The sequence below is a fragment of the Mus musculus genome, chromosome 5 (genome assembly GCF_000001635.26).
Source record: "Mus musculus strain C57BL/6J chromosome 5, GRCm38.p6 C57BL/6J".
Lineage (NCBI taxonomy): Eukaryota > Metazoa > Chordata > Mammalia > Rodentia > Muridae > Mus > Mus musculus.
Genome location: NC_000071.6, coordinates 120,751,478 through 120,778,437, shown reverse-complemented (window position 1 = coordinate 120,778,437; position 26,960 = coordinate 120,751,478). Strand labels below are relative to the sequence as shown.

Below are 26,960 nucleotides of genomic sequence, written 5' to 3'. Positions count from 1 at the left end.
CGTGCAGCAGAACCATCACTTGGCCTCCAATCTGAACTTGCCCTTGCTTCTGTCTTCAGCATCTCCTCCCACAAACAGGGCGCTAAGCACAGAAGCCCTCATTTCTTACCTTAGTCCTTTGTGCAGCCCCAGCCAAGGGCCTCACACTCATCAATCTGATGTCTCCTCTTGGAGCATCGTTGTGCCTCAGCAGAGCAAGGAGCAAAAAGTCAGGATGCCTGGGACTGGAAGACCTGGGTTCAGATTCTAACTCTGACAGTCATGCTGTGTGATGCTAGATGACTTACTCAACCTCTCTGTCCATCTGCCACCCTGCATACTTATGTTAAGACCACTACCAGGCATTTAATGGAGGCTCATTAATATAACCCCATTTTTACAGATGGAAAAAACTGAGGCCCAGAGAGGTTAACACAGGGCAGCACAGCAAAACAATAGATGAGAACTTGGGTGGGGAGGACTGTGGGGGGCTCTGCTTCCTCAGGCCTGGCTCTGAGGTGCTCTGTGGCAGCCTATCTTGGGTCCCCAAATAGGAGGTCAGGAAGCCTCAGGGGACCTAGGGGACCTGTGAGCCTGGTCCCCAATGTTCCCAGGCTGCCCAGAGGGTCAGAAGTCACACCAGGAGACAGCAGAACCATAAACAGATAATCTCAACAAACACCCTGAGCCTGAGTCAGGGAAGAGAGGAACTCAGCAGGGAGGAGAAAACGAAAGTGAAGGGAGGTGACTCAGGGAACACACCCACTGTCACCTCAGGAACACCCCCAAGAAGCCCTGGAGAGAAACGAAACTCTACTGAGAGTACCGGTCAACATGGACCTGTTCCACACGCCAGCCGGAGCTCTGGATAAGCTGGTGGCCCACAACCTGCACCCAGCCCCTGAGTTCACAGCAGCCGTACGGGGTGCTCTGGGGTCGCTAAACATCACCCTACAGCAGCACAGAGCCCGAGGGTCACAGAGACCAAGAGTGATAAGGATTGCCAAGGTGAGAGGGTGGGGCACCCCAGGGCAAACACCTTCAGGGTCTTCTTGAGGGATGGCTCAGGTGTTGCTATAACCAGCCAGTCTGTGGGGAAACTGAGGCATCAAAACCCAAGTTACACTTCCAGGGTAAAGGCCCAGCCAGGGCCACACTGGGTCACCTGATGGCTTCCTATGCTCTCCTAAAGGCTGTCTCATTCACTCATTCACTCAATCACTCAGACTCTAACTTCACACTGCCTGAGCCTCGCTGATCTGAGGCAGGGGGATCACGCACTCACACCCATTGGGACCCAGTCTTTGAGAAAAAGAACATGACCCGGCTAAAGCACACAGACTCCCTCACCAACATGGCACCTGAGGTAGGGATTACTGCCAGCTTTAGGAGTGGGGAAACTGAGGCTGAGTGGAGCTGAGCTGCTACTCTAAGCCACACTGTGTCACCTGGGCATCCTGCCAGGCCGCCCAAGAACCTTTGGCTTCTCAGAGAACTAGGGGGAGATAAACTCTGAGCCGCCTTAAGCCTGGTAAACCTGCTGATGCAGGGGCATCATAGGGACCTAGGAGGGGCACAGTGAGACTAGAGATTGTCCTGGGCAGGTCTCGGGTCACCTGACAGTTCCTGAGGCTGCATCTGAGCTGGAGATGTGGAAGGAGGCTTGGGTCTGGGAGACAGAGCCTGCTTCTGCATCTCAGGTGTGGCTGAATTCCTTCTAGGGAATGGGGGATGTGTATCCCTCCTCCTAAAGCCCCAGGGGTTAACAGGAAACAATCCGCCACAGGTCACTCTGGGAAACAATGAATCTATTGGTCTTCCTTACTGAGCCTAGGGAAGTGGGCCCCACTGGAAAGTCTTCACCAGCAGAGACCAGGCCTTCTGTAAGCTGCACAGGCTCTCCCCTCCTCCCAGTCTCCCAAGCGATATACCTCAGGCCAGGAACAGTTTAGGGCACAGTTGCATTAGAGAGTGGAGAGGTCCTCGGGTGAGGGTTGATGAGCAGTGAGTAATATATGAGCAGTGAGTAATATAAACATCACCAGGCCATTATTTCAGACCTAACTTGGCCCTTGTGTACTGGGGGTTACAGGTGTGGTCCACCAGAGGCTACAAAGTCTCCTTTCAACCGCCCAAAGAGGATCGGGTAGGGGTGGGGGTGGAAGGAACAGGGTTCATGGAGCAAGACCTCTTTAAACTCCTCATGGGATGGGTTTGAAAACCATAACTGAGCTAAATACAGGATGGCGGGGAAGACCCTCATTGTGCCCCTGAGATGTCAGCTGGGAACCCCCTCTCCTCTGTCGTAGAGATTTTTAATCCCAGCGTAGAGTTTCTACCCTGCCTTTGATCATTCAGCCCCCAGATAAAAGACACACACAGCCTTTATATTTACAGTAAGCCTTAAACAGCACAAGAGCTGGGCAGATACCTACCTTCTATGCTATTAGAATCTACTTTCCCATCAATAACCCTAAGTTATCACTTACTATGTTTCATCTGGGCTGCTCTTAACTCTGATTGGCCAGCCCTCGGGACCACGTTTCTATGACTCACCTAACCCACAGCAGCTTCTCCCCCTCCACCGCCTTCTTTTCCTTGTGGTTCTCCTCAGACCACAAGCCCAGGAAACCTAAACCACCCATGTCTCTTCTGCCCAGCTATTGGCTGCCAGGATCTTTATTCGCCAATCAGAAATAATTTGGGCGCAGACTCCAGGTCTTGGGGGCCCACACTCAGCACTGAGGCGGCCTGCAAGAGCAAAACCTCTACACTCCTCTTCTTTTTCGGCTTCAGGAAAGAGAGACGGAAGCAACCCCTCCCAGGTGTTCTGTGTTTCCTTTGCAAGATGAGGAAGTACCTTCCTCCCATCATCCTTAGGGAGGTGCTCATGGGTGATACTGGAAGCTGCCTAGTGGTTATTTCCTCTACTGTCTCTCCACACACAACCAGAGGATCAGCCTTGAGGGGCCTGGCGTCATCACTGGGGTAACGGGAGCCCCAGACTGTGTGGCGCCTGTGCCTCATCTGACTCTTCCAGTCCTACAACTGGGCTCACATGCGAGTATCTGCCGCTATATTTGGCCACACCAGGGCGGCCTGTGTGCTCAGAGCAGATAACAGATGGCTGATACAGAGTACAGAGCATGGGTCTTGGAAGTCACCTTCCAGAGTCCTCAGGCTGGAAGCTTTGAGACCCAAACATCGTCCAAAGGGTCTGGACACTAGGCCTGTCACTGTCCTCGGTGCCAAAAAAAAAAGTGAACTTCCCGGCCACACTTGGCTCGAAAGAGCTGAGAACGGAGGCTGAAGGGACCGCTCAGTGGCTAAGGCCACACAAGCATGAGGCCTGGAGGTCAAATATCCAGAACCCACATAGATGCCAGGTGGGTGTGGTAGCCTGTGATTCAGGCCTCGGAGAGCTCTGGGTTTGATCCAGGGATCCTGCCGCAGTGAGAGAGATGATTACTAATATCAGCCTTGGGTGTCCACATGCACTCACACACACACACACACACACACACACACACACACACTCACAGACTCACACACAGACGCACACCACACATGCACAAACACACCACACACTCACACACAAAAGCACACACACATGCACACACATAAACACCCACACATATATACACCCACATATACACACGCATGCACATACACATACACACACATGGACATGCATATCCACACACATACCCACAAGCACTGGTACGCACCTGATACAAACACATACACGTGTACACACACAGAAGCACTCATACACACGTACCCCATGCTTACATGTGCCCACATGTGCAAACATGCACACATGTGCAAACCGAAAAGGGGGCTAGAGAGATGTCTCAGGGGTTCAGACCTCTGGCTGCTTTCGTGGAGGACCTGGGTTCCTTTCCCAGTACCAGCATGGCGGCTCACAACGGTGTATAATGTCAGTTCCAGGGAAACCCAGGACCTGTCTTCTGGGTTCTGCAGGCACACACACACTATGCATACATATGTGCAGGCAGAGCACCCATACACATGAAATAAAAATAAATACGATACTTTAAAAATAGGAAAGGGTTGGCAGGATTGGAGTCCAGCATCAACAACAGGTGTTCATTTACAGATTAAAGTCTTTCTCCAAGCTCAAGCCCGGCTGCTGTGAGCAGGACGCTGGTTCTACCTGGTGACAGATGCCAATAGCTACGTGGCGGCCCCTCCCCAGCCCTCACGGCCCATCTGGTCCCTCAGGAGCCCCTATGGGGAACAGTACCAGAGTGTGCATGTAGTCCCCAGCTGTCTCTCTTCTTCACAGGGAGGAGCCTATGCCCGGGGCACAGCTCTCAGAGGTGGCACCGATGTCGAACTCGTCATCTTCCTCGACTGCTTCCAGAGCTTTGGTGACCAGAAGACCTGTCACTCAGAGACCCTGGGTGCCATGCGAATGTTGCTGGAGTCCTGGGGGGGCCACCCCGGGCCTGGCCTGACTTTTGAGTTTTCTCAGTCAAAGGCGTCCAGGATCTTACAGTTTCGTCTGGCATCGGCAGACGGAGAACACTGGATAGATGTTAGCCTGGTGCCTGCCTTTGATGTCCTAGGTGAGAGGTCCCTGGCCTGGTCCAGAGACGGGGGCATCATCATTAGGAGAAAGATTGGCCATTGCCTTTTGACCTTCTACCCACTTGCTGTGTGACCGAGGAGAGCCCCTAGCCCTCTCTGGATCTTGGCTTCTTGCCTAAATATATCGATCTTAAGATACCCAGGAGCCAGAAATACCTAGTTCCCCTGTCTCTGCAGTCTTGGGGCAGGTGCCTGGTCCTCACTACGCTATTTTGGTTTGCCTCCCTCCACCCTAAAGGCAAAGTTCTTTTTGTGATGACCGAGGCTGATGAAAAGTGCTCTTTTGGAGACTTTGTTAAGAATTTTGAATTCTGCCAGGCAGTGGTGGTGCACGCCTTTGATCCCAGCACTTGGGAGGCAGAGGCAGGCAGATTTCTGAATTCGAGGCCAGCCTGGTATCTACAGAGTGAGTTCCAGGACAGCCAGGGCTACACAGAGAAACCCTGTCTCGAAAAACCCAAAAAAAAAAAAAAAAAAAAATTGAATTTTCTAAGATGCTCCACCTATAATATGCTATACTTATCCTGAAATACACTTCTGTCCCCACCTGATAATGAGGACAAAGGTACAGGGTCAGTGCCTGTACCCCGCTGTGACCAGTTCCTGACCACAGCAGCCAGGCCCCTGACACCCATGCCTTAGCTGGAAGCTCCTCTCTGTTTAGTCACCTTGAAATCCTAGTCTTCCCCTCAGCCCCTACCCTGCACCCCCAGCTCCAGACAGGGGCTGAGTTCAGTGTCCACGGTGTCCTCTGTGTCTTCCTAACCCGCTGCCCTTGATGCCCCCAGGACAGCCCCGCTCTGGAGTCAAGCCGACACCCAACGTGTACTCCTCCCTCCTTAGCAGCCACTGCCAGGCCGGGGAGTACTCAGCCTGCTTCACTGAGCCCCGAAAGAACTTTGTGAACACTCGCCCAGCCAAGCTTAAGAACTTAATCCTGCTGGTCAAACACTGGTACCACCAGGTGAGGCCGCGTGGGTTGGTCCTGCCTATATCCTAACACCATTTTATTCTCTTTCTGGGAAGCACCTGCCATGTTCTTTGCCTATGGTTTTCTCTTGTGAGCTGATTTCTTATTGATTTATGGGTGCTCTTTACATACTATGGATGTTGATCTTTATTTACTTACAATAATGAGGATGTGGTCTCCCAGTCTGTGGATTACACCCCTACCATCTTTAAGAGTCACTTCTCACTGAGAATAGTTGGGTTTCAATGTTAGCAGGTATAAATCATTTCTTCTCTGAATGATTCATCCTGTGGGAATCTTAAGATGTCTTTCTCTAAATGAATCTCCCATGAATCCTTGCGAAAGCCTTTCTTTTTGGGTTTGTGAGCTCAGATCCTTCCCAGCCTCTGAATGGCTTCCCGATCTGTTCATACTTGTTTAGCAACTCTGATGGAAAGGTGGGTTGTGGAGTGCCCTGCTTCTGCCTGGAGATGAGGGAACAAGCTCCCCTCAAATCCGGGGCCACATATCTTGGCTCCAGTAAACCACTCACTGTAGGCAGGTCTGGGTGGGAGAAGATTCTGGGTTCTAATTCAGATCTTCATTTGCTGTTTGGCCTTGGGCAAATCCCCAGACCCCTCTGGGCCTCTGCTTCTGCTACTTGCCCATAAAGGAACGCACAAGTCTTGGGTTCCTCGAACATCAGGTGGACTCTCTATGGGCAAATGCATGGCCCTGAATCCTAATTTGGGAGGAGGAGAATCGGGGAAGATTGGACACTTGCAGTCAGTGTGGGCCACATGGCATATGACTCTCTTAAAACAAACAAACCAGGAGAGCCAAGCTGTGATGGCGCACACCTGTAACCCCAGCTCTCGGGGGTGGGGGTTAAGGTGGGGGTGGGGTGAGGAAGACCTTGGACACCTAGGACTTCACCGTCAACCTAAGGACAACCAGGGCTACATGGGATCCTCTTTCCTAAAGAAGGGAGGATGGAAGGGAAGAGACATAAGAGCCAACTATGGAGTCAGGCATCCTGGGTTCTAGAATATTCTTCCAATACCTGGGTGCCCATGTGCCTAGACTTATGTGCCATGAACCCAGAGGTGAGGGGAATGTAGGGCAGGGCTGCTGGCCACCTCCACCCAGACAAGTCACTTCTGGAGAGCCAGTGTGTCTCCTTTAGGAGCATGGGCCCCTCCAAAGTCCTGTGTCCAGCGGAGGAGAGACAGAGCCCAGAGGAACGGGTGAAGCCCAACCACCCAGTCTACCCTGTGCTCCAGGAAAGAGAATGGTTCCTCAGCACCCTTTCCCCCTGGGTACCAAGTGTCTCATCTTCTCCAATCTCACTGAGCCCCAGACCTGCCTCTTTTTATTTGGGCAAAACTGACCAACTAACATCAGTCTCCCTGCAGACTCCTCTCTGGCCACCTTTCTGCTGGGGCTCGACTTTCATTCCTTCCAGTTCCCTCATGCCAGTCTGAAACCCCACAGTAGGCAGATGAGAAAGACTGGCAGGGTGGGGGTGGGGTGCTGGATCCTGGGGCTATCTGAGGAAGCAGTTCACAGCCCCAGGATCAGACTGTGGGGTGTTATGAGCCCCAGCTCTGTCCCCCCTCACTGAGCTAAGCCCTCCCTGCGGTTCACAGGTGCAGACACGGGCCGTGAGGGCCACACTGCCCCCCAGCTACGCCCTAGAGCTGCTTACCATCTTTGCCTGGGAGCAGGGCTGTGGGAAGGACAGCTTCAGCCTGGCCCAAGGGCTCCGGACCGTCCTGGCCTTGATCCAACACAGCAAGTACCTCTGCATTTTCTGGACGGAAAACTATGGCTTCGAGGACCCTGCAGTTGGAGAGTTCTTGCGAAGGCAGCTTAAGAGACCCAGGTATTCCCTCAGCTCCCACTGTCTGCTCTCCCGTCCTGGACGCTAGGGGAATGAGTTGGTCCTGGTTGATTAAACACTTGGGGGAGTTTAGAAACAGAACCATACCCAGGGCTCACACCGTGCCTGTTTAATCAACATGTGGATAGTCATACATTGATGGCAGTTTTTACACATGTGAAGCCACCCCTCAGGCCACGGAACATGTCCAGCATGCCGGGGGCAGGGGGCGGGGCTCCCTCCCAGACAGCAGCACCCAGAGGTAACATCTCGGAGTCTTGCCTGGTCTTTAGCCCTAGTGGAGAAACTCTGGAGGCACGCCCTGCTGGGTCTGCTTCTTCCTCCTCCTCATTAAGTCTCTGTGATCCATCCATACTGTTGTGGCTCACTCATTGGTGGGAAGTGTTTTTGTAAATTTGTCATGCTATGCTATGCTATGCTATGCTATGCTATGCTATGCTATGCTATGCTATGCTATGCTATGCTATGCTGAACACCATGACCAAGGCAACTTATAAAGCAAATTTAATTGGGGCTCATGGTTCCAGAGGATGGAACCCTCGTGGCAGAGAGCATGGCAGCAGGCAGGCAGGCATGGTGCTGGAGCAGTAGCTGAGAGCTCACATCCTGATCCACAGGCAGGATGGGGGCTGGGGGAGCAGGAGAAGCCAGGAATGGGGAAGGGAAAGTATTTTGAGACCTCAAAGCTCACCCACATACCCAGTGACACCCCTCCTCCAACAAGGCCACGCCTCCTAATCCTTTCCAAATAGTTCCACCAACTGGGGACTAAATATCTAAATATGTGAGTCTAAGAGGGACTGTTCTCATTCAAACCACCATGTTGGAGTTGAGGACCCAGGGCTCCAGCAAAGTGGGTGATACCATCATTATGCAAATAAGGAAACCTCTCCATGAGTCTAGAAGGGCAAAGCTGGGGTGAGTGTCAGATCTGCCCTAACTCTGACCCTTCAGAGTGCCTGGAGCTTTTTTGTCTCTGGAATTACAGGCCCGTGATCCTGGATCCAGCTGATCCAACGTGGGACGTGGGCAACGGGACAGCCTGGCGCTGGGATGTGCTGGCCCAGGAGGCTGAGTCCAGCTTTAGCCAGCAGTGCTTCAAGCAGGCCTCAGGAGTCCTTGTGCAGCCTTGGGAGGGGCCGGTGAGTAAGGGAACACCAGGGATCACAGGCTTTGTGCTCATGTGCTAAGGGTTGTGGGGTACAGCAGCTTGGGGCTGCCTGTGGTGTCTGCTCTCTGGATATGTCTGTCCACCTAGAATTCCTCACAGCTCTCTCCCCAGCAGAGCACCTGGCCTGCTATACACCAAGGTCCGTATCTCCCATGGCTCCTCCCCCTTCCCAAGCCTCAGTCACTTCAGCCGTGTCCAGACAGGCTGGGAGAAAGCCTGGGTGGTGAGAGACACTTTCTGCTCTGGCTGATAAGGCTTGTTCACCACCTTCCAGGGCCTGCCACGGGCTGGGATCTTGGATTTGGGCCACCCAATCTATCAAGGGCCTAACCAGGCCCTTGAAGACAACAAAGGCCACCTTGCTGTTCAGTCAAAGGAAAGGAGCCAAAAACCTTCCAATTCAGCTCCAGGATTTCCAGAAGCAGCCACCAAGATCCCTGCTATGCCCAACCCAAGTGCCAATAAAACCCGCAAGATCCGCAAGAAAGCAGCTCACCCAAAGACTGTCCAGGAAGCAGCATTGGATAGTATCTCAAGTCATGTTCGGATCACCCAGAGCACAGCATCCTCACACATGCCTCCTGACCGCTCTAGCATCTCCACCGCTGGGTCACGGATGAGCCCAGATCTGTCACAGATCCCCAGCAAGGATCTAGACTGCTTCATCCAGGACCACCTTAGGCCGAGTCCCCAGTTCCAGCAGCAGGTGAAGCAGGCCATCGACGCCATCTTGTGCTGCCTCCGGGAGAAGAGTGTATACAAAGTCTTGAGGGTCAGCAAGGTGAGTCCGAAGATGAAGGTGCCATTGGAAGGCCCCTGGGGAACCACGGTGGTCAGGGAGGGTCCTCAACAGAGCCAAGGTTGGCCAGGGGAACTGAATGTCCTAGGAAGTGTGGCTTGCTGGCTGGGTATAGACAAACAGACACTCCTTGGGTTACAATGGAGTCAGGTCCTACTTTAAGCTGGAAATAGGGTAAATCAAAGCTATGTTTATAACTTCTGGCGACTCCATATGTCCTACATCATGGCTAACCTACCCTGCTCTCTGATGTTCCCATGCTTGCAGGAGCCTATGCTGGGTATGTTTGTAGGGTTATGGGTCCACAACAGGGCTCGGCCACTCGGGGAGGCAGGACACAGGAAGTTGACTGCTCTTACCCCAAGTGGTGAGTGGGTGGGTGGGGAGCCATAGATAAGCCCCAAGACACAGCTCAGGACAGCCAGAGCTGGCTCAGAGCTCAGCTCAGAGCTGGTCTCCTCTAAGGAGACCGGGGCCATTTGGTTCTCAGGCTCTTGGACACCGAGGCACCACTGGGAGCTGCAGAAGAGCTGAGAATGGAGGCGGGGGCAGGGGGGGGCGCAGGGCTGGCCTGGATGGGGGTGGGGAGGGGAGCTCAGGATGGTCCTGAGGGGAAAGTTCTTGGCTTGGTGGCAGCTATGGCTTGGGCTTGGCTTGGCTTGGAGGCAGCCTTGGCTGGGAACGCAGAGAGGCCTTCTACAGGAGATTAGATGGCGGCTCTATAGGCGAAGGCCTTCTCCATGGCTCCCCAGGCAGATCCCGATGAGAAGAGACAGTCCATGTTTTTAAGGCATTTGTTGTCATGGCGGAAAGTGGATGAATAAAACTGTACCCCACTTTCTCAGGGGGGGCCTGAGGTTAGATACCTTTCACAGGGAGGAGCGTCTGGGAAGGAAAGCTTAATTGGCTAAGCTCTCCAGGCCTTTAGGTACCTCATTAAAATGGAGATCTGCCTGGAGCCTATGTGACCACAGGTCACATCCTCTACCTCTACCACAAATCTACTGGGGGGGGGGGGGGTGTAGCAAGTGACAGGGGCTTGGTGCCCAGGAATCAGGCCTACCGTCCCTTCAGGGTCACCAGGACTTCTGGCCTTAGCTCAACCGGGAACCAGGCTACCTTTCGTGGTACTACACATGTTCATCCAGCACTGTGGCCACATTTCCATGTCATCAAAAGCCAAACCAGCTAAGCTTGCTTTTGCTTTCTTCCTCTTCCTCTTCCTCTCCCTCTTCTTCCTCTTCCTCTTCTTCCTCTTCTTCTTCATCATTGTCATCAATCATCCTTGTCATAGTAGACCCTGTCTCCTTCTCATTTCCCCCACCCCCAATGTCTGTCCCCCCAACTCCCATCTGTCTCCCTGTCTCTCCTCCTTCCTCCTCTTCCTCTTCCTCCTCCTCTCCTTCAATGGTTGGAACTTTTGGAAGAGGAATAGGGTCTCCCATGCAGCCCAAGCTAGCCAGGAACTCACTATGTAGCCCAGGCTAGCCTCAAATTCCAGCCCTTCCTCCTGCCTCACCATCACCAGAACTGGGGTTGCAGGTATGGCCTACCACAACTGGCTTGTTTTGCTTTTAATGATACAGTTTTATTGTTCGTTTGGTGTGTTTTTGACTGACACCTGCACCTCACCATCCCAGGCAATTGCTTTATCACCAAGAGAGACCCCCCCACCCCCCATGAGGTGTCTGGGATTTTGCTGTTTAAAATTCCTGTTAAAACAATTGGATCACTCCCGTCTTGAGCTCAAAATCTTCTGTGTTTCCCCTGAGGGCTGTGGGGCCGGTCCCTTTCTGGCCTCACATTGATCTGCTCCGCCAGGTCCAGGCTCATGAGGGGGCTTGTAGTCAGGACTTCTCTCCTGGAACCTTCTCCCCTGCTGCCCCCAAGCCTCAGCTCTCTCACATCCCTCCCCTCTGCTAAGACCTGCCCAATGCCTACCCATGGTATTTTTTAAAATTAGTCTCACCAAGCCTGGTGGCACACACCCTTCATCCCAGCACTTGAAGGACAACGGCGTGGGGGGTGGTGGTGGGGAAGGTCTTGAGTTCAAGGTCAGCCTAGACCACATAGATGGAGACAACCCCTCCTTTCTCTCTCTCTCTCTCTCTCTCTCTCTCTCTCTCTCTCTCTCTCACACACACACACACACACACACACACACACACACACACACACATATGAGAGTCAGGGTATCCAGTGTTTAGCACCCTTCCTGCCCTAGCAGGTACTAAGCAAAGCCCAAAGCCAGGGGCTTTTTGTTTACCATTTTTTATCATTTTTAAATATTTTATGCTCTTTCACTATGCTTGACTCCTAAAGAATACTTTGTATGTTTTGAAACAACTTAGTATTCAACATTAGAGATAGGATCCTCAGTTATGGATAGTATTAAACATTCATTAATGATATTTTTAGGGTATGGAAAGGATATGAATATAAAAGTTGAACAAAGCTGGGCAATAGTGGCACATGCCTTTAATCCCAGCACTCGGAAGGCAGAAGCAGACAGATTTCTGAGTTCAAGGCCAGCCTGGTCTACAGAGTGAGTTCCAGGACAGCCAGGGCTACACAAAGAAATCCTGTCTCCAAAAAAGGAAAAAAGAAAAGTTGATCAAATTTTTATGTTATTTTATTCTCAAAATATTCAATGTTATTAATATGTTTGATGTATAAAATACATCTAAATAATAAAAAAAATTAAGAAAAAAGAGTCTAAAGTCTGAGCTGCACTTCCCTCCACAGGGCGGCTCTTTCGGCCGTGGCACAGACCTCAGGGGCAGCTGCGATGTGGAACTTGTCATCTTTTATAAAACCCTCGGGGACTTCAAGGGCCAGAAGCCTCACCAGGCAGAGATCCTGCGTGACATGCAGGCCCAGCTACGACACTGGTGTCAGAACCCCGTGCCTGGACTGAGCCTCCAGTTTATTGAACAGAAGCCCAACGCTCTGCAACTCCAGCTGGCGTCCACCGACCTCAGCAACCGGGTGGACCTCAGTGTGCTGCCTGCTTTTGATGCTGTGGGTAAGACAGTTGTGGGACCCCCCAGGGAACTGGGAACCATTGAACAGGGGGCACCTGTCATATTCCTTGGGATTCATGAAGCACTGAAAATCGCCCCTGGGAGATCTTAAAGCAATCATCAAACATTCCCCAGTGCTGCTACTTAAATGTCACCTCCCTGTTTCCTCTCTTCTCTGTCCTGGGGTCACCTGCCCCAGCTCCACTGTTCACTATATTTCCCCACTCATTTTATTTTAAACTGTTTTTAAAAAGATTTATTTATTTACTTTTTATATATGTGAGTACACTGTAGCTGTACAGATGGTTGCGAGCTTTCATGTGGTTGTTGGGAATTGAATTTTTTAGGACTTCTGCTTGCTCCAGTCAACCTCACTTGTTCAAGTCGGCCCCGCTCGCTCAGTCCCTGCTTGCTCCGGCCCAAAGATTTATTTATTATTATACATAAATACACTGTAACTGACTTCAGATGCATCAGAAGAGGGTGTCAGATCTCATTAAGGATAGTTGTGAGCCACCATGTGGTTGCTGGGATTTGAACTCAGGACCTTTGAGCAGTCAGTGCTCTTACCCACTGAGCCATCTCAACAGCCCTTAAACTGGGTCTTGATATGCAAGCCGAGTGCCATCCCCCTGTTTCAGCTTCACAAGTCTTCCAGGATCATAGATGTGTGAGTCTAGGTCCAGTCTCAAATTATTGGGTGTTTTTTTCCTTCTTTCTTAATTTCTCTTTCATGTGTGCTTACCTGTAATGAGACATGCATGCAGTACCCGCAGGAGCCAAAAAGCGGCGCCAGATCCCCGGGGCTGGAGTCACACAATGTTGCGTGCCGCCCTGCGGGTGTCAAGAATGGAACCTGAGTCTGCAAGAACAAGAGTTTTTGGTTTTTGCTTTTTGGGGAGTTTTTTTGGTTTGTTTTATTTTTGTTTTTGTTTTTTGTTTGTTTGGTGTTTTGAGACAGGGTTTCTCTGTGTAGCCCTGGCTGTCCTGGAACTCACTCTGTAGACCAGGCTAGCCTTGAACTAGAAATTCGCCTGCCTCTGCCTCCCAAGTGCTGGGATTAAAGGTGTGTGCCACCACGTCCAGCAGAACAAGTGTTTTTAACCACTGAACTATCTCTCCAGCCCCCCAGATTCAGGTTATTAAAGTGTTAAATCTCCTTGAGACACCTCCTCTGTTGTTGCCCCTGCCACTCTTCCTCCTTTGTGACTTGTTACTGGGAGCTCCACCAGCAAACGGGATCCACTGAGCCATCTCTGAAGCCTCATGGGTTCCTTTCACTCTGAGAAAACTGAGACCCAAAGGCAATCCACACAGCTTGGATCTGAACCCAGGCCTGTCTGGCCCCAGAACTCATTGCAGAATCGGGGGGTGGGGGGGGGGAGGCGCAAACTATGAACCAAAAGCTATATACATATAATCCCAGCCCTTGAAAGGCTGAGACTGGAGGACCACTACAAGTTCCAGGCCAGCCTGGGCTACATATTACAGTGATGCTAACACAGATTGCTAACATGGCTGGCCGCAGCGTAATCCGTGAATGGGTGAATGGTTGTCACATGTGTTCTGCGCTTCTGCAGGGCCGCTGAAGTCCGGCACCAAACCTCAGCCCCAGGTGTACTCCTCGCTCCTCAGCAGCGGCTGCCAGGCTGGGGAGCACGCAGCCTGCTTCGCAGAGCTTCGAAGGAACTTCATAAACACTTGCCCTCCCAAACTTAAGAGCCTGATGCTACTGGTCAAACACTGGTACCGCCAGGTGAGCACCCTCCCCCCTCCCCCTCCCCCTTCCCAGGAAGCCACCCCCATCACAGTCTTCACCCCCAAGTGCCTAGGATGGTCCACTATCACCACCTGTTTTCAAGTTGTACTGCAACGTGAGCAGCTTCTAGGAACCTTCTTCCTTTGCAAGCCCTTCTCTGAGGGCCAGGTCACATTCATGTCCTTAACAAAAGCAAAAACCAGCTCTCTCCTTAAAGGGGTAAGAGTTAGTTTAACGTGGACAGGAATACAAGCCACCAGATGCAGGTCACCAAATTCCATGTTCAGAGGGGACAGTTTCATGACATTTTATAGTAACAGAATTAAAAAAAAAAAAAAAAAAAGCCCAAACCAGGAGTGGTGGTGTACACCTTTAATCCCAGCACTCAGGAGGCAGAAGCAGACAGATCTCTGTGAGTTCCAGGATAGCCAGGGCTACATAAAGAGACCCTGTCTCAAAAACACTACAAAAAAAAAAAAGAAAGAAAGAAAGAAAGAAAGAAAAGAAAAGAAAAGAAAAGAAAAGAAAAGAAAAGAAAAGAAAAGAAGAGAAACGTCTTAAATCAAAACAGTTCTCAGATACAATAGTGGATAGCAGCAGAGAGGAGAGTTCTGCTATAGCCTCCCTCACCTTCTACTGATAACCAGGTTAGCCTTTGGGTTGGTGGAAGCTAGCTGTTAAATCAACACATCCCAAAAGGCTTCCTGTAAACAGTTACTGTCAGGAGCCATGCAAGGGAGGCTGTGGCAAGTGAGTACGCTTCCAGGAGATGATGGGCCACTGCTTTGCATGGCCACGATGGGTGAGTCCTGAAAAGGTACATGGACCACAGGGACTCCATCTCAAGATTGCTTCTCGCTGCTCTGTCTTTCATCCCTCACAATATCTAACATAGCCTGTGGTTTCCTGGGTTTCTTAACCCACTCTGTTGGGCAGATTTCCTGCAGAATCAATAGAAAGACATACTTTCTTGTATTGATGCTGCTTAGATGAATTCATGATTTTGTAGAATTACTGATTTGGCTTAAATAACTTTAGGAAGTTAGAATAATTGATGGAAAGTCTAAGGAGGTGGTTTTAGTGGTTTTACCAGGAAGATATAATGAAGTTAGGATCAAGAATAGAAAGTGCCTCCTCTTCATAGAATAATGAGGTTGCATGGTAAGGAGCTCAATAAGCCTTCATACACTACAAGCAAGTAAATTGCACTAGGAAGAGAAATAAGTGTGGGACAGATTTTTGATCAAAGAAAAACATTCATTCTAGGTCAAGTTCAAGGACGAGACCACAGGTGTGCGCCATGATAGAGCAAAGCCACGGATGTATAAAACTATTGCTTTTAACTTATAATGGGCTTATAGAATGAGTTGCAATTAAAACAACTGCTTTGAACTTATTATCAGCGTCCTGCTGTAACTCTCTCCTGGGTAACATTTTATCTGTGAGGTAATTTTTTTCTTACATAGAGAACGTTTGTCTGGAAACCTATAAAAAGCTAAAAGCAAAAATAAAGGTTGTCAGAGCCTACTTGTTAGAGCTTTGCTCTATCCATTAGCTATAAATATGTGTGTGTGTATTATGTATGTAATATATATATATGTTATATATATACACACATGTGTATATATGTGCATATGTGAAATTGTTGGGATTCGCTTACTAGAGCCTGCTTTTCTTCTTCCTGTGTGTGTATGCATGATTTTCTCTCTTTGCTTTTCTTTCTTGCCAGCCTCTTAAAGGGTTAAGAGTTCAATGTCTCTCCCTGGTCACAGAGAAGCACAGGCCAGAGCAACTAAGTTTCTTTTTATAGTCCCCTGCTGCTATCAGCAGGAGTCAATTGGCAGAAACCATTAGCCTTGGCCCCCAATAGTAAGAGAGAGTTCACTGCCAGAAGTCATCAGCTCTAGCCCCAGAAGAGCAGAAGAGAACCGAATTGCCAGGAGTTACCAGCTTTTGGTCCACTGACTCAACGTCGTCAAAGCTGGTTTTTGACAAGTCGCAAGGATGCTTAGTCAGACCCAGAGCTGGGCATAGCATGGCTATCATGGGTGCTAAAAGTAAACTCAGGTTCTGGGCCTGCAGCAGTCTAGATTCCTTATGATCACTGATCAGTCCAGCAGCCCTGAAGGCGAGCTTTAGTTCCAATTGGCCCAGCAGCCCTGAGGGCGGGCCTTAGTTCTGATTGGTCCAGCAGCCCTGAAGGCGGGCTTTGGTTCACCATCACTGTATTCTACAAACATCTGCCTGCACCCATACTTGGCACTTGCCAGATGGTGCTGGGATACTATGGTAGACACATTACAGCCCCTGTTCCTGTATAGATTCTCTTTACATACACTACCACCTCCTAACGCCCAAGGGATAACCTGGAGTAGATGTCCACTTGACGGGTCTCTGGTTGGGTGACAGGTTGTCACTCGATATAAAGGAGGAGAGGCGGCAGGTGATGCTCCGCCCCCAGCCTACGCCCTGGAGCTCCTGACCATCTTTGCCTGGGAACAAGGCTGTGGAGAGCAAAAGTTCAGCCTGGCTGAAGGCCTGCGGACCATCCTGAGGCTGATCCAACAGCACCAGTCGCTTTGTATCTACTGGACGGTCAACTACAGTGTGCAGGACCCGGCCATCAGAGCACATCTTCTCTGCCAGCTTCGGAAAGCCAGGTGCATACTCCCCAGTGACCACCTCAGCCCCCTCTTCCTACTCTCTCCTGGAGTCCATGTACCGAGGAGGAGGCGGCCATGGTAGGCTTTGGGTCGCCCATCCCACCCTTTCTGATTGCCTCTGGATTCTGATGAGGAAGCATGGACTCCAGTAGCCAGAGGACCCCAGAGCCCATTTCATTAGCACAATTAAACACCATTAGAGTTAAGGACGCCAAGAGCTGGCTTAGGCTCCACCCAACATTGCTTCTGGCCCCTCCCAGCTGCTCAGAACTGACTGTCCTTCCTGCCTCCCTCTGCTCTGTCCCCAGGCCTCTAGTCCTGGACCCTGCAGATCCCACCTGGAACGTGGGCCAGGGCGACTGGAAGCTATTAGCTCAGGAGGCAGCTGCCCTTGGGTCACAAGTCTGCCTTCAGAGTGGGGATGGGACTCTGGTGCCACCCTGGGATGTGACGGTAAGAAACGGGGCCTTGGGGCCACTGAGATGAGCCAGAGGGTAAAGTGCTTGCCCACAAGCCTGACAACTTGAGTTCAGTTCCCAGAACACACTCAAAGGGGAAAGGGGAGAACTGGACCCACAGAGTTGTTTTCTGACCTCCACAGATGATCTGTATATGAGCACGCGTATGTGTGCGTGGGCGCTCACACACACACACACACACACACACACACACACACACACACACCATATGCCACATAATAAACGGTATGTTTCTAAAGTCTTAAAGAGACTGGGTTAGAGAAAACTATAAAACTATACAAAGCAACACACTTCTCATCTCTATGTAAGGCCCCAGTCAAATAGTCAGGCTCTGTGTTTGGAGAAGAAAGATCCAAGACATAGCTACCTGCAGCTAGCTCCCAAAGGCCTTCTGTCCTACTTAGTCCATTTCTGTGACTATAACAAAATACCTAAAGCCAGGCAACTTTATAGAGAAGGTGGCTCAAGGTTATGGCACTGGCATGAACTGGGCTGTGTTGAGGATGCCGTGATGAATGCTGTGAAGCTGGGGGAGTGTGTTTTGAAGGAACGCATCATGACCCAAGGTGAGAGGCTACTGGGATACAGAGGACCAAGCTGGCTCTTGTCACATTTTCCTGTCAGAACCCACTCAGTGCTCTCTGAGGACCACCTTAAGCCCATCCTGAGGCACCTTCCACAAGGCTCCATCTTTAAAGGATCCCCCATCCCTATGGAGGGCCCAGTGTGCAATGCATGAGTCTTTGAAAGGCAAATCATATCTGGACCACAGCTGATATGATGTTGTTCCATTTAACATGTAAGAGCCACTGGGATGGGGAGGAGTGGCCATATACCCATTTAAAGGTGGAGAAACTGAGGCTACTTCAGGATGTGCCAGCCAGTGAGGAAGAACAGGTAGTCTAGGAGACTAGGGAGCATCAGCCTCCGCGGATGCTGAAGGATGGACACTCGGGTTTGTCCCGCATCCTGCTCCAGCCAGCCCCGCCGGTCTCTCTCCACAGCCAGCCCTCCTTCACCAGACCCTAGCTGAGGACCTGGACAAATTCATCAGTGAATTCCTCCAGCCCAACCGCCACTTCCTGACTCAAGTGAAGAGAGCCGTGGACACCATATGTTCCTTCCTGAAAGAAAACTGCTTCCGGAACTCTACCATCAAGGTGCTCAAGGTGGTCAAGGTGCGACCCAGGGTGCTTTGGCGGATGGGGGCGGGGACGGGGGCGGGGCGGGGCGGGGGCGGGAACGGGAGGTGGTTCCCTGCGGGATGGGACCCCTCTCCAGCCACCTGGTGGGCCCTAGTGATGTCCTTATCCACGGCAAAGGAACAAGGCAGGGGATATAGCTGGAGGCTGGGGAGGAGATCCCTTTGCAGGTACGGTGCGATACAGGGGGCATCCACGGGGGTACCAGCGATGGCTAGTCTCTCTGGTTCCTGGATCTGCCTTTCTCTCTCTCTCTCTCTTTCTTTCTTTCTCTCTCTCTCTCTCTCTCTCTCTTTCTTTCTTTCTTCCTTCCTTCCTTCCTTTCCTTTCCTTTCCTTCCTTCCTTCCTTCCTTCCTTCCTTCCTTCCTTCCTTCCTTCCTTCTTTCTTTCTTTAACTAAAAATCACAAGAAATTTATCAACAACCCCAATGACAACAACCAAACTGTCTGATTTCCACAAATACATACAAAACTGCCTTGACTTCCCATGTCTCCCTCTGTGGCAAGCCCTTAGGAGGGCTAAACCTCTAGAAAGGACTCGCTTCTCTCCGAGGGAACGTCATTCGGATGGCAGAGAGCTTACCTAAAGTACAAGCATCCTTGGATTCCGTCCCCATCGCTGCATGCATGGTGGAACATGACTGTAATACTCCAATTCCAGAGTCAAAAGAGGAAAACCCCAGGGCTGGCTAATCAGTTAGTACAGTTGCATTGGTGAGCTCCAGGCTCAGTGAGAGACCCTGCCTCAAGATGATGACGATGACGACGACGATGATGATGATGATAGAGATTGATGGAAATATCAGAGTCCCCCTCTGGCTTCCACATGCACACACACTGGTTATAGGACGCCAAAGGGCACTTCAGGGCTCAAGCCACCATCTATGTTCTCCCCAGGGTGGGTCTTCTGCCAAAGGCACGGCTCTACAAGGACGCTCAGATGCCGACCTGGTGGTGTTTCTCAGCTGCTTCCGCCAGTTCTCTGAGCAAGGCAGCCATCGGGCAGAGATCATCTCGGAGATCCAGGCTCATCTGGAGGCGTGTCAGCAGATGCACAGCTTCGATGTCAAGTTTGAGGTCTCCAAGAGGAAGAACCCCCGAGTGCTCAGCTTCACGCTGACATCCCAGACGCTGCTGGACCAAAGCGTGGACTTTGACGTCCTGCCAGCCTTTGATGCTCTCGGTGAGGTCCCAGACAGAGGCAGGAGCAAGAAGAGCAGAGGCGGGGTGGTTCTGGGCAGCTGTAGGGAACTGTGCAACCAGGCCATGCCTACTCATGCAGTAGGTACCCTCCTGCTGTGTGGGGTGGCGGCGGCCGGGGGGGGGGGGGGCTTTTTTTGATTGCCACAAAGATGCTGGGTGAGGGGCTGGAGACTTGGCCTGTTGATTGGAAGCACACAATGTTCTTGCGGAGGATCTTAGCTACTGTTCTACTGCGGTGAAGAGTCGCCGTGACTAAGGCAACGCTTGATAAAAGAAAGCATTTTATTGAGGGCTTGCTGGTTTCAGATGGTTACTTGTTATTGTAGCAGGAAGCATGATGGCAGGCAGAGGTAGGTGAGAGCTAAGTTTTGATCCCCAGGAGGAGAGGGATAGGAGGAGGGGGAGGGGGAAGAGAAAGAAGGGAGGGGGAGAAAGGGAGAAGGGGGGGAAGAGAGTGGGGGGGAAGAGAGGGAAGGGGAGAGAAGGAGGGAGAGGGAAAGAGAGGGAGGGGAAGAGAAGGAGGGAGAGGGGCAGAGAGAGGAAGAGGGGAGAAAAGGAGGGAGAGGAGCAGAGAGGGAGGGGAAGGGGAGAGAGGAGGGGGAAGAGAGAGAGGGAGAAGGGGAAGCAGGAGTTGGAGAGAGAGAGAGAGAGAGAGAGAGAGAAGGAGGGAGGGAGGGAGGGAGAGAATGAGCCTGACTGGGCTTAGTGTGGGACTTTAAAATCTTAAAGCCCACCCCCAGGGACACACCTACAACATACAACAGCAAGGCCACACCTCCTAATCCTTTCTAAACAGTTCCACCATCTCAAGACTATAAGCATTTAAATACATGACCCTATTGTGTGTGCAGAAGGCGTTCTTTTTTTCAAGTATTTGTTTATTTATTTATTTATTTATTTATTTATTTATTTATTTATTTATAATATGAGTGCTCTATCTGCATGTACACCTGCCTGCCAGAGGAGGGCGTCAGACCCCATTACAGATGGTTGTGAACCACCATGTGGTTGCTGGAAATTGAACTCAGGACCTCTGGAAGAGCAGCCAGTGCTCTTAACCACTGAGCCATTTCTCTAGCCCCAGGGAGGGCAGGGAAACTACCTCAGGACCCAAGCTTACTTCTCAGCACCCGCATACTGAATGAGGCAGGCAGGCAGGCATTTTGATACTATGTAGGTTCTGGTTCTTCTTATACAAACTCATCTGCTCTGCTTCTATTTAGGTCCTTAGAGCCAGCATGGTGAGATCAGGCCCCTGCCCCAGCAGCCCTGTTACCCAAAGCAGAAGTTTTGTCTAATGACTACCAGAGCCCTCGCCCCGATAGGACTGAAGGGCATCAGAGAGGGTTAAAGGCACTACACCATAAGCCAAAACTCTCTCTGTGATGGACGGACTGGTGGCTGAAAAGGAGCCAGCCAGGCAGAGAATCCCACTCTCATGGAAGAATCTAAGCTAGGCTGAGCCACACCTATGCCCCCCCAAAACACCTGGTGATCTCCCAGTGGGTCTCAAATCTCAAGGGACGCTAAGGGTCTCTCAGACCAGCTTTCTAAGCTGGCCCACCTGGGCTCCCTGGCAAACAAAGTGACTCTAGCCTTCTCTTTCTTATAGGCCAGCTGAGGTCCGGCTCTCGGCCTGATCCCCGGGTCTACACAGACCTCATCCACAGCTGCAGTAATGCAGGAGAGTTCTCTACCTGCTTCACAGAGCTGCAGAGGGACTTCATTACCTCCCGTCCCACCAAACTCAAGAGCCTGATCCGGCTGGTGAAATACTGGTACCAACAGGTTTGTCACAGGGACCGTCAGTCACTCCTATTCCACCACCACTACCCACCCCCCAACACTCACAGCCAGGCTGGGTCCCAGATACTGTGCCCTGAGTAAATTTCATTAGAGGAGACACGGGTCTGTTTGGCAACAAACATAGAATGTAAAATCAGTCACATTCCACCCAGAGGACCTTGGTTTTCCTGTCCATGAAGTGGGGTCAAGCCTGGTCTGGTACGGGTTTGTCATCTCAGTTACTTAGGAGACTGAGGCAGAAAAATCGAAAAGTCAAGATTGGCCTTGGGCTACAGAGCGAGTGAGTTCAAGGCTGGTCTGGCCAACTTGGCAAAAACCTGTCTCAAAATAAGAAATGCCAGGCTGGGGCGCAGATTCTTGGCAGGATACTGGTAAAGCACTTGCTCTGAGTTCTATCCCCCCAACCCCCCCACACACACCCCACAAATAAAAAGTGAAGCTAACGAATTATGTCCATGTGTCAAGGGTGTTGCCTAGCCAATCACCTGGCACACACAGACGTTCTGTTAAGTGTTAGAATATCCATCTGTCAAGCCCAGGGGTCCCTTTTAACCTGTGTGAGGCATTAGGTATTGTGTTGCCAATGTGAACCTACACATCTCCTGTCCCCTGCTTCCCCAGTGTAACAAGACCATCAAGGGGAAGGGTTCCTTGCCTCCCCAGCACGGGCTGGAGCTCCTAACTGTGTACGCCTGGGAGCAAGGTGGCCAGAATCCCCAGTTCAACATGGCGGAGGGCTTCCGCACTGTTCTGGAGCTGATTGTCCAGTACCGGCAGCTCTGCGTCTATTGGACCATCAACTACAGCGCAGAAGACAAGACCATCGGTGACTTCCTGAAGATGCAGCTTCGGAAGCCCAGGTTTGGTCACCCCCCCCCCCAGACTCCCCTATCTCAGATCCATGGTGCCCACTTCTTCCTGCCTCCTAAAGGCAGAGGACAGGGGCAGGTCCTGCTCTCTGGAGCTGGGTGGCTTCCCAGAGTGGTGCTTTTAGTGGCTTAGGAGGTAGTCAGCTTCTGGGTCACCTGTGAATGTGGCTGCCAGATGAAGTAAATACAAGATGCCACATTCAGCTCATGCATGAACAAACAACAAATAGTGTGTTAGTCTGAGTAGCTCTCACACAAAATTTGGGGCCTGAATATGCTTTTTATATTTAATGTGAGAGCCGGAATGGTTCAGCTGGTAGAGGGTTGCCTGGGATGCAAGAAGCCCCGGGTTCCATCCCAATCACCACATAAACTGGGTGTGGTGGTGCATGGCTGTGATGTGAGCACTTGTGGGGAGGAGGCAGGAGGATCGGGAGTTCAAAGTCATCCTCAGCTATAAAACAAGTTCAAGGCCAGCCTGGGCTATGTGAGGCCCTGACCAAAAGAAAAAAAAATTACAGATGCCACGAGGCACATCTGTAATCACAATATTCAAGAGGAGGAGACAGAAGGGACAGAGAGATGGATCAGCAGTTAAGTGCACTGGCTGCTCTTGAGGGAGACCTAGGCTCCATCCCCAGCACCCATAGATAGCTCACAACCATCTGTTATTCCAGTTCCTGGGGACCCAATGTCCTCTTCTGGTTTCCATGGTACCAGGCATCCATATGCGTAGACATACATGCAAACAAAGCACTCATACACACACACACACAAAAAAAAAAGAATGAGAGGAAATTAGGAGGCTGAGGTAAGTAGCCAGCCTGGGCTATATCATGAAGATTCCCACCTCAAAACTTAAGTGTATTCATGAGTCCTGAGACACTCAGATGCATCTGGGCATCTAGTGTTTGCAATCATTAGATCTGGCAGCTTTATATCGGCAGCCTCCAGGTTATAGAAACACATTCTTCACCATCTTACCCACCTCTGAAATGAGCATGGAGGTCAGCAAGATTGCCCCCTAAACTCAGGTTACATTGACAGTTTGTGAGTAGTAGCAGTGTACACTGAGAAATAGTCTGCTGTATGATATACATTAGCTAGGTAATGGTGTCTGCCATGGAGGCTGGGAGGGAGGGTGGTAGAACCAGTGCTGTAATTGATTAGCAATGCCTGTTTCACCTGTAGAAGGGGGAAATCACAGCACGGTGAATGATTAGTAATGTCTACCTTGGCAGAGCATGAAAAAAGTGGTGTGTGTGTAACAAGGGGACGCTGTGGGAATAAGACTAGCCCTGGTTACAATTGCAGGCCTGTCATCCTGGACCCAGCTGACCCGACAGGCAACCTGGGCCACAACGCTCGCTGGGATCTGCTTGCCAAGGAGGCTACCGTGTACGCATCTGCCCTGTGCTGCGTGGACAGGGATGGCAATCCCATCAAGCCATGGCCGGTAAAGGTGAGGGACATGTGAGGCAGACAGAAGTATCACAGACATAGGCATGGGCAGACATGGTCCTCCCTGAGGGGCAAGACTCAGTCATGGCCCCTGTAGTCCCTGTGCCTCCACTTCCTGTGTGGTGAGTGGCCTCAGCTCTGCGGAAAGACTTAGGTAACCAGCCTGTCTTCCTTCCCACAGGCCGCTGTGTGAAGTCTAGAGAGATCAGTGGTCACCATTGATAGAAAGTGACACCAGCCCTCAGCAAGTGATACTCAGAGTATCTGAGTGTGTGTGTGTGTGTGTTGTATTTATCTGTATGTGTGTATTTGTGGTATGTCTGTGTGCCTATATGAGGGTGTGTCTATGTGCGTGTCTGTGTATCTGTGGGTATCTATATGTGTCTGTATATATGTATGTGTGTGTGTGTGTGTGTGTGTATTCATGTATGTGTGTCTGTTTGTGTATAGTGTGTCTATAGGTGACTCTGTGTGTCTGTGTATCTGTGAGTATCTATATGTGTCTGTCTGTATGTAAATGTGTGTATGTATGTGTGTTCATATGTCTGTGTGTGTGTCTATATCTGTGTATCTTTGGGTATCTATATGTGTCTATCTATATGTAAATGTATGTATGTACTTATGTTCATGTGTATCTGTGTGAATGTCTGTGTGTTTATGTGTAGTGTATCTGTAAGTGTATCTGTATGTCTATAGATGTATTATGTCTTTGTGTGTCGACATGTCTGTGTGTATGTATGTTTGTATGTGTATGTTATATATGTATATATGCATGTATGTGCTTCCTCACACCATCTCCCTTCTGCCCACCTGCCCACCCATAGCCCTCCCTTTCTTCCCACTGTTTACCCACCTGGTGGGGCTTCATTGACCTCAACCATGATCATCCCGGTGTCCCTGACTCCCACACTAGACACCCTAGGAACCAGACATCTCTAGATCTTCTAGTCTGCTGTTCATCTACCATGGGCTCTGCCCCAACTTCCACAGCCCCACCCAGGAGTGCCTCAGCCCTGCCAAGAAGCCATACTCCTCCCTGGCATCTCTCTGCCCCTTGAGCCTGTGTATATCCCTCTGCCTACAGAGACCCACCAGCTGAGGTCCAACTATGTTCCTGTACTGGCTGGTTTTGTGTGTCAACTTGACATAGGCTGGAGTTATCAGAGAAAGGAGCTTCAGTTGGGGAAATGCCTCCATGAGATCCAGCTGTGGGGCATTTTCTCAGTTGGTGATCAAAGAGGAGGGCCCATTGTGGGTGGTGCCATCCCTGGGCTGGTAGTCTTGAGTTCTATAAGAGATCAAGCTGAGCAAGCCAGGGGAAGCAAGCCAATAAGAAACATCCCTCCATGGCCTCTGCATCAGCTCCTGCTTCCTGACCTGTTTGAGTTCCAGTTCTGACTTCCTTTAGTGATGAACAGCAATGTGGAAGTGTAAGCTGAATAAACCCTTTCCTCCCCAACTTGCTTCTTGGTTGTGATGTTTGTGGGGGAATAGAAACCCTGACTAAGACAGTTCCCCAAGTAATGTGACCATGACCTTCATAGGGCTGAAGTTGTGATGACTACAAAGTACCTGGCCCACAGCCACCGCAATGAAATGAGAAAAACACGTGATAACTGGGCCTTAGGGGTGAAGATGCCGGAAGGGTCCCCAGGCCTTGCCTGTGGCTCTACCCACTCCCTCAGGAGGAAGCCCAGGAATGCAGCTTTCTTGAGTTATTGTTGGTGAAAGTTGAGGCTTTGGGACAATGCAATACTTAGATCACCTACACCCCTGTAAACCCCCACCTATGCTTTACTAGTAACCCCAATAAACCTATCGGCTCATCCACTTACACCCAGGTGGAATCTTCCTTGCTCAGTCATTGTGCCCTGTCTGAGATGAACAGACATTTGTTCATGTCTCCCCAGGAAACGTCATGCTACACCATGATGGCTGTCATCCCCGAATGCAATGCAAAACAGGGGGTCCCCTGGAGGACAAGAAGGGTTTGCAAACCCTTGATTCATAAGTCTGTTTTCCAACAAGAATCTTCCCTTTTTGCCACACTATGGGTAGACTTTGGATAGTGTTTGTCGCTCATTCCCTGATCCCCACCAGGACCAGAGTGATGCCAAGATATCTCCAGGACAAATGTCTACTTGCCTGTCTTACATGGGAGAAAGCCTACAATCCCCTAGTGTCTAAGTGGCAGCCAGGAGCCAGAGGGTAGAGGACAGGGAGACATATCCTATGAATGTCCCAATCTGGAGACATGGAAAGCAAGTGGCAGATGCTGGTGACAGTGTAGCCACAGCAGGATCCTCCAGAGGAACCACCGGAGGGATGGATGTGGTCATGATCCATCCCCAGGAGAGGAACAGGAATCAGAAAAAGGAGTCTGTGCAAACCCATCTCAGACAGCTGGGCTCTGCCTGGACCACTGCTGGGGACAGACCAACAGGGATGTAGGATGGTGGGGAGAGCAGAGCCTTCCTAGTGTCTTCATTCTTGCAATCCATTCCTGCCTTCTCAGCTTAGCCTGAGAGGACAAGGGTTCCCCAGGTCCCCTCTCTGCCACCACCTGTGCCTCCTGCTCTTGGCTACTACACCAAGACTCCACTAGGGTTGTTCCCAACCTCACCTTGCCTAATCAACTCAGTGAGGATGCGAACCAGACCCCATATTATGTCTCCTGATAGCTGCTATTCTCAGAGTTCTAGACCAGTGGTCCTCAACCTTCCTAACGCTGCCAACCTTTAGTACAGTTCCACGTACTCCCACGTAGGTGTATCTACAGGTACCTGCCTGGAGACAGAAGAGAGGTATCTCAGTTATGGTCTTAACAGATGGAAAAATGTGTTTTCAGATCATCTTAGGCGACCCCTGTAAAGGGGTTGTTTGATCCTGGAGGGGCGGAGACCCACAGATTGAAATTGCTGCTCTAGGCAGATGTGGAGGCCTGTTTTTCTATGGAGCCTGGCAGCAGATGGGGCACAAGCCTAGCATCCCAGAATGAAAAGAAAATAGGAGGCAGGCTGTTGTTAAGAGCCACATTGTTATACATTGTTATTAAGTCGCCACACCTTACAAGAACTTT

At 50.8% G+C, this 26,960-nt stretch overlaps 1 protein-coding gene across 2 annotated transcripts; it reads left to right on the top strand.

Annotated features, from left to right (window-relative positions):
* Positions 1–753: 753 nt before the first annotated feature.
* Oas3 (2'-5' oligoadenylate synthetase 3) lies at positions 754–25,340 on the top strand. Of its 2 annotated transcripts, NM_145226.2 has the most exons (16): positions 779–987; positions 4,289–4,571; positions 5,382–5,557; positions 7,192–7,427; positions 8,434–8,587; positions 8,891–9,397; positions 12,161–12,440; positions 14,019–14,194; positions 16,607–16,857; positions 17,169–17,313; positions 18,344–18,517; positions 19,440–19,725; positions 21,358–21,533; positions 22,173–22,411; positions 23,735–23,882; positions 24,063–25,340. In NM_145226.2, the coding sequence occupies exons 1-16, from the start codon at positions 814–816 to the stop codon at positions 24,072–24,074; spliced, it is 3,417 nt and encodes a 1,138-aa protein (NP_660261.1). In that variant the 5' UTR covers positions 779–813; the 3' UTR covers positions 24,075–25,340. The 2 variants fall into 2 exon arrangements, with proteins under 2 accessions (XP_030110371.1, NP_660261.1); XM_030254511.1 differs by lacking the exon at positions 24,063–25,340 and having other exon boundaries at positions 754–987; positions 23,735–24,051.
* The last annotated feature ends 1,620 nt before the right edge of the window (positions 25,341–26,960 follow it).

What these genes read in the sequence shown, in the direction of transcription:
- Oas3 (XM_030254511.1), top strand. Translation starts at nt 814, where the DNA reads ATGGACCTGTTCCACACGCCAGCCGGAGCTCTGGATAAGCTGGTGGCC. An exon ending in TGAAATACTGGTACCAACAG is followed by an intron (nt 21,534 to 22,172) that starts GTTTGTCACAGG and finishes CTGCTTCCCCAG; the next exon opens with TGTAACAAGACCATCAAGGG. An exon ending in ATGCAGCTTCGGAAGCCCAG is followed by an intron (nt 22,412 to 23,734) that starts GTTTGGTCACCC and finishes TTACAATTGCAG; the next exon opens with GCCTGTCATCCTGGACCCAG.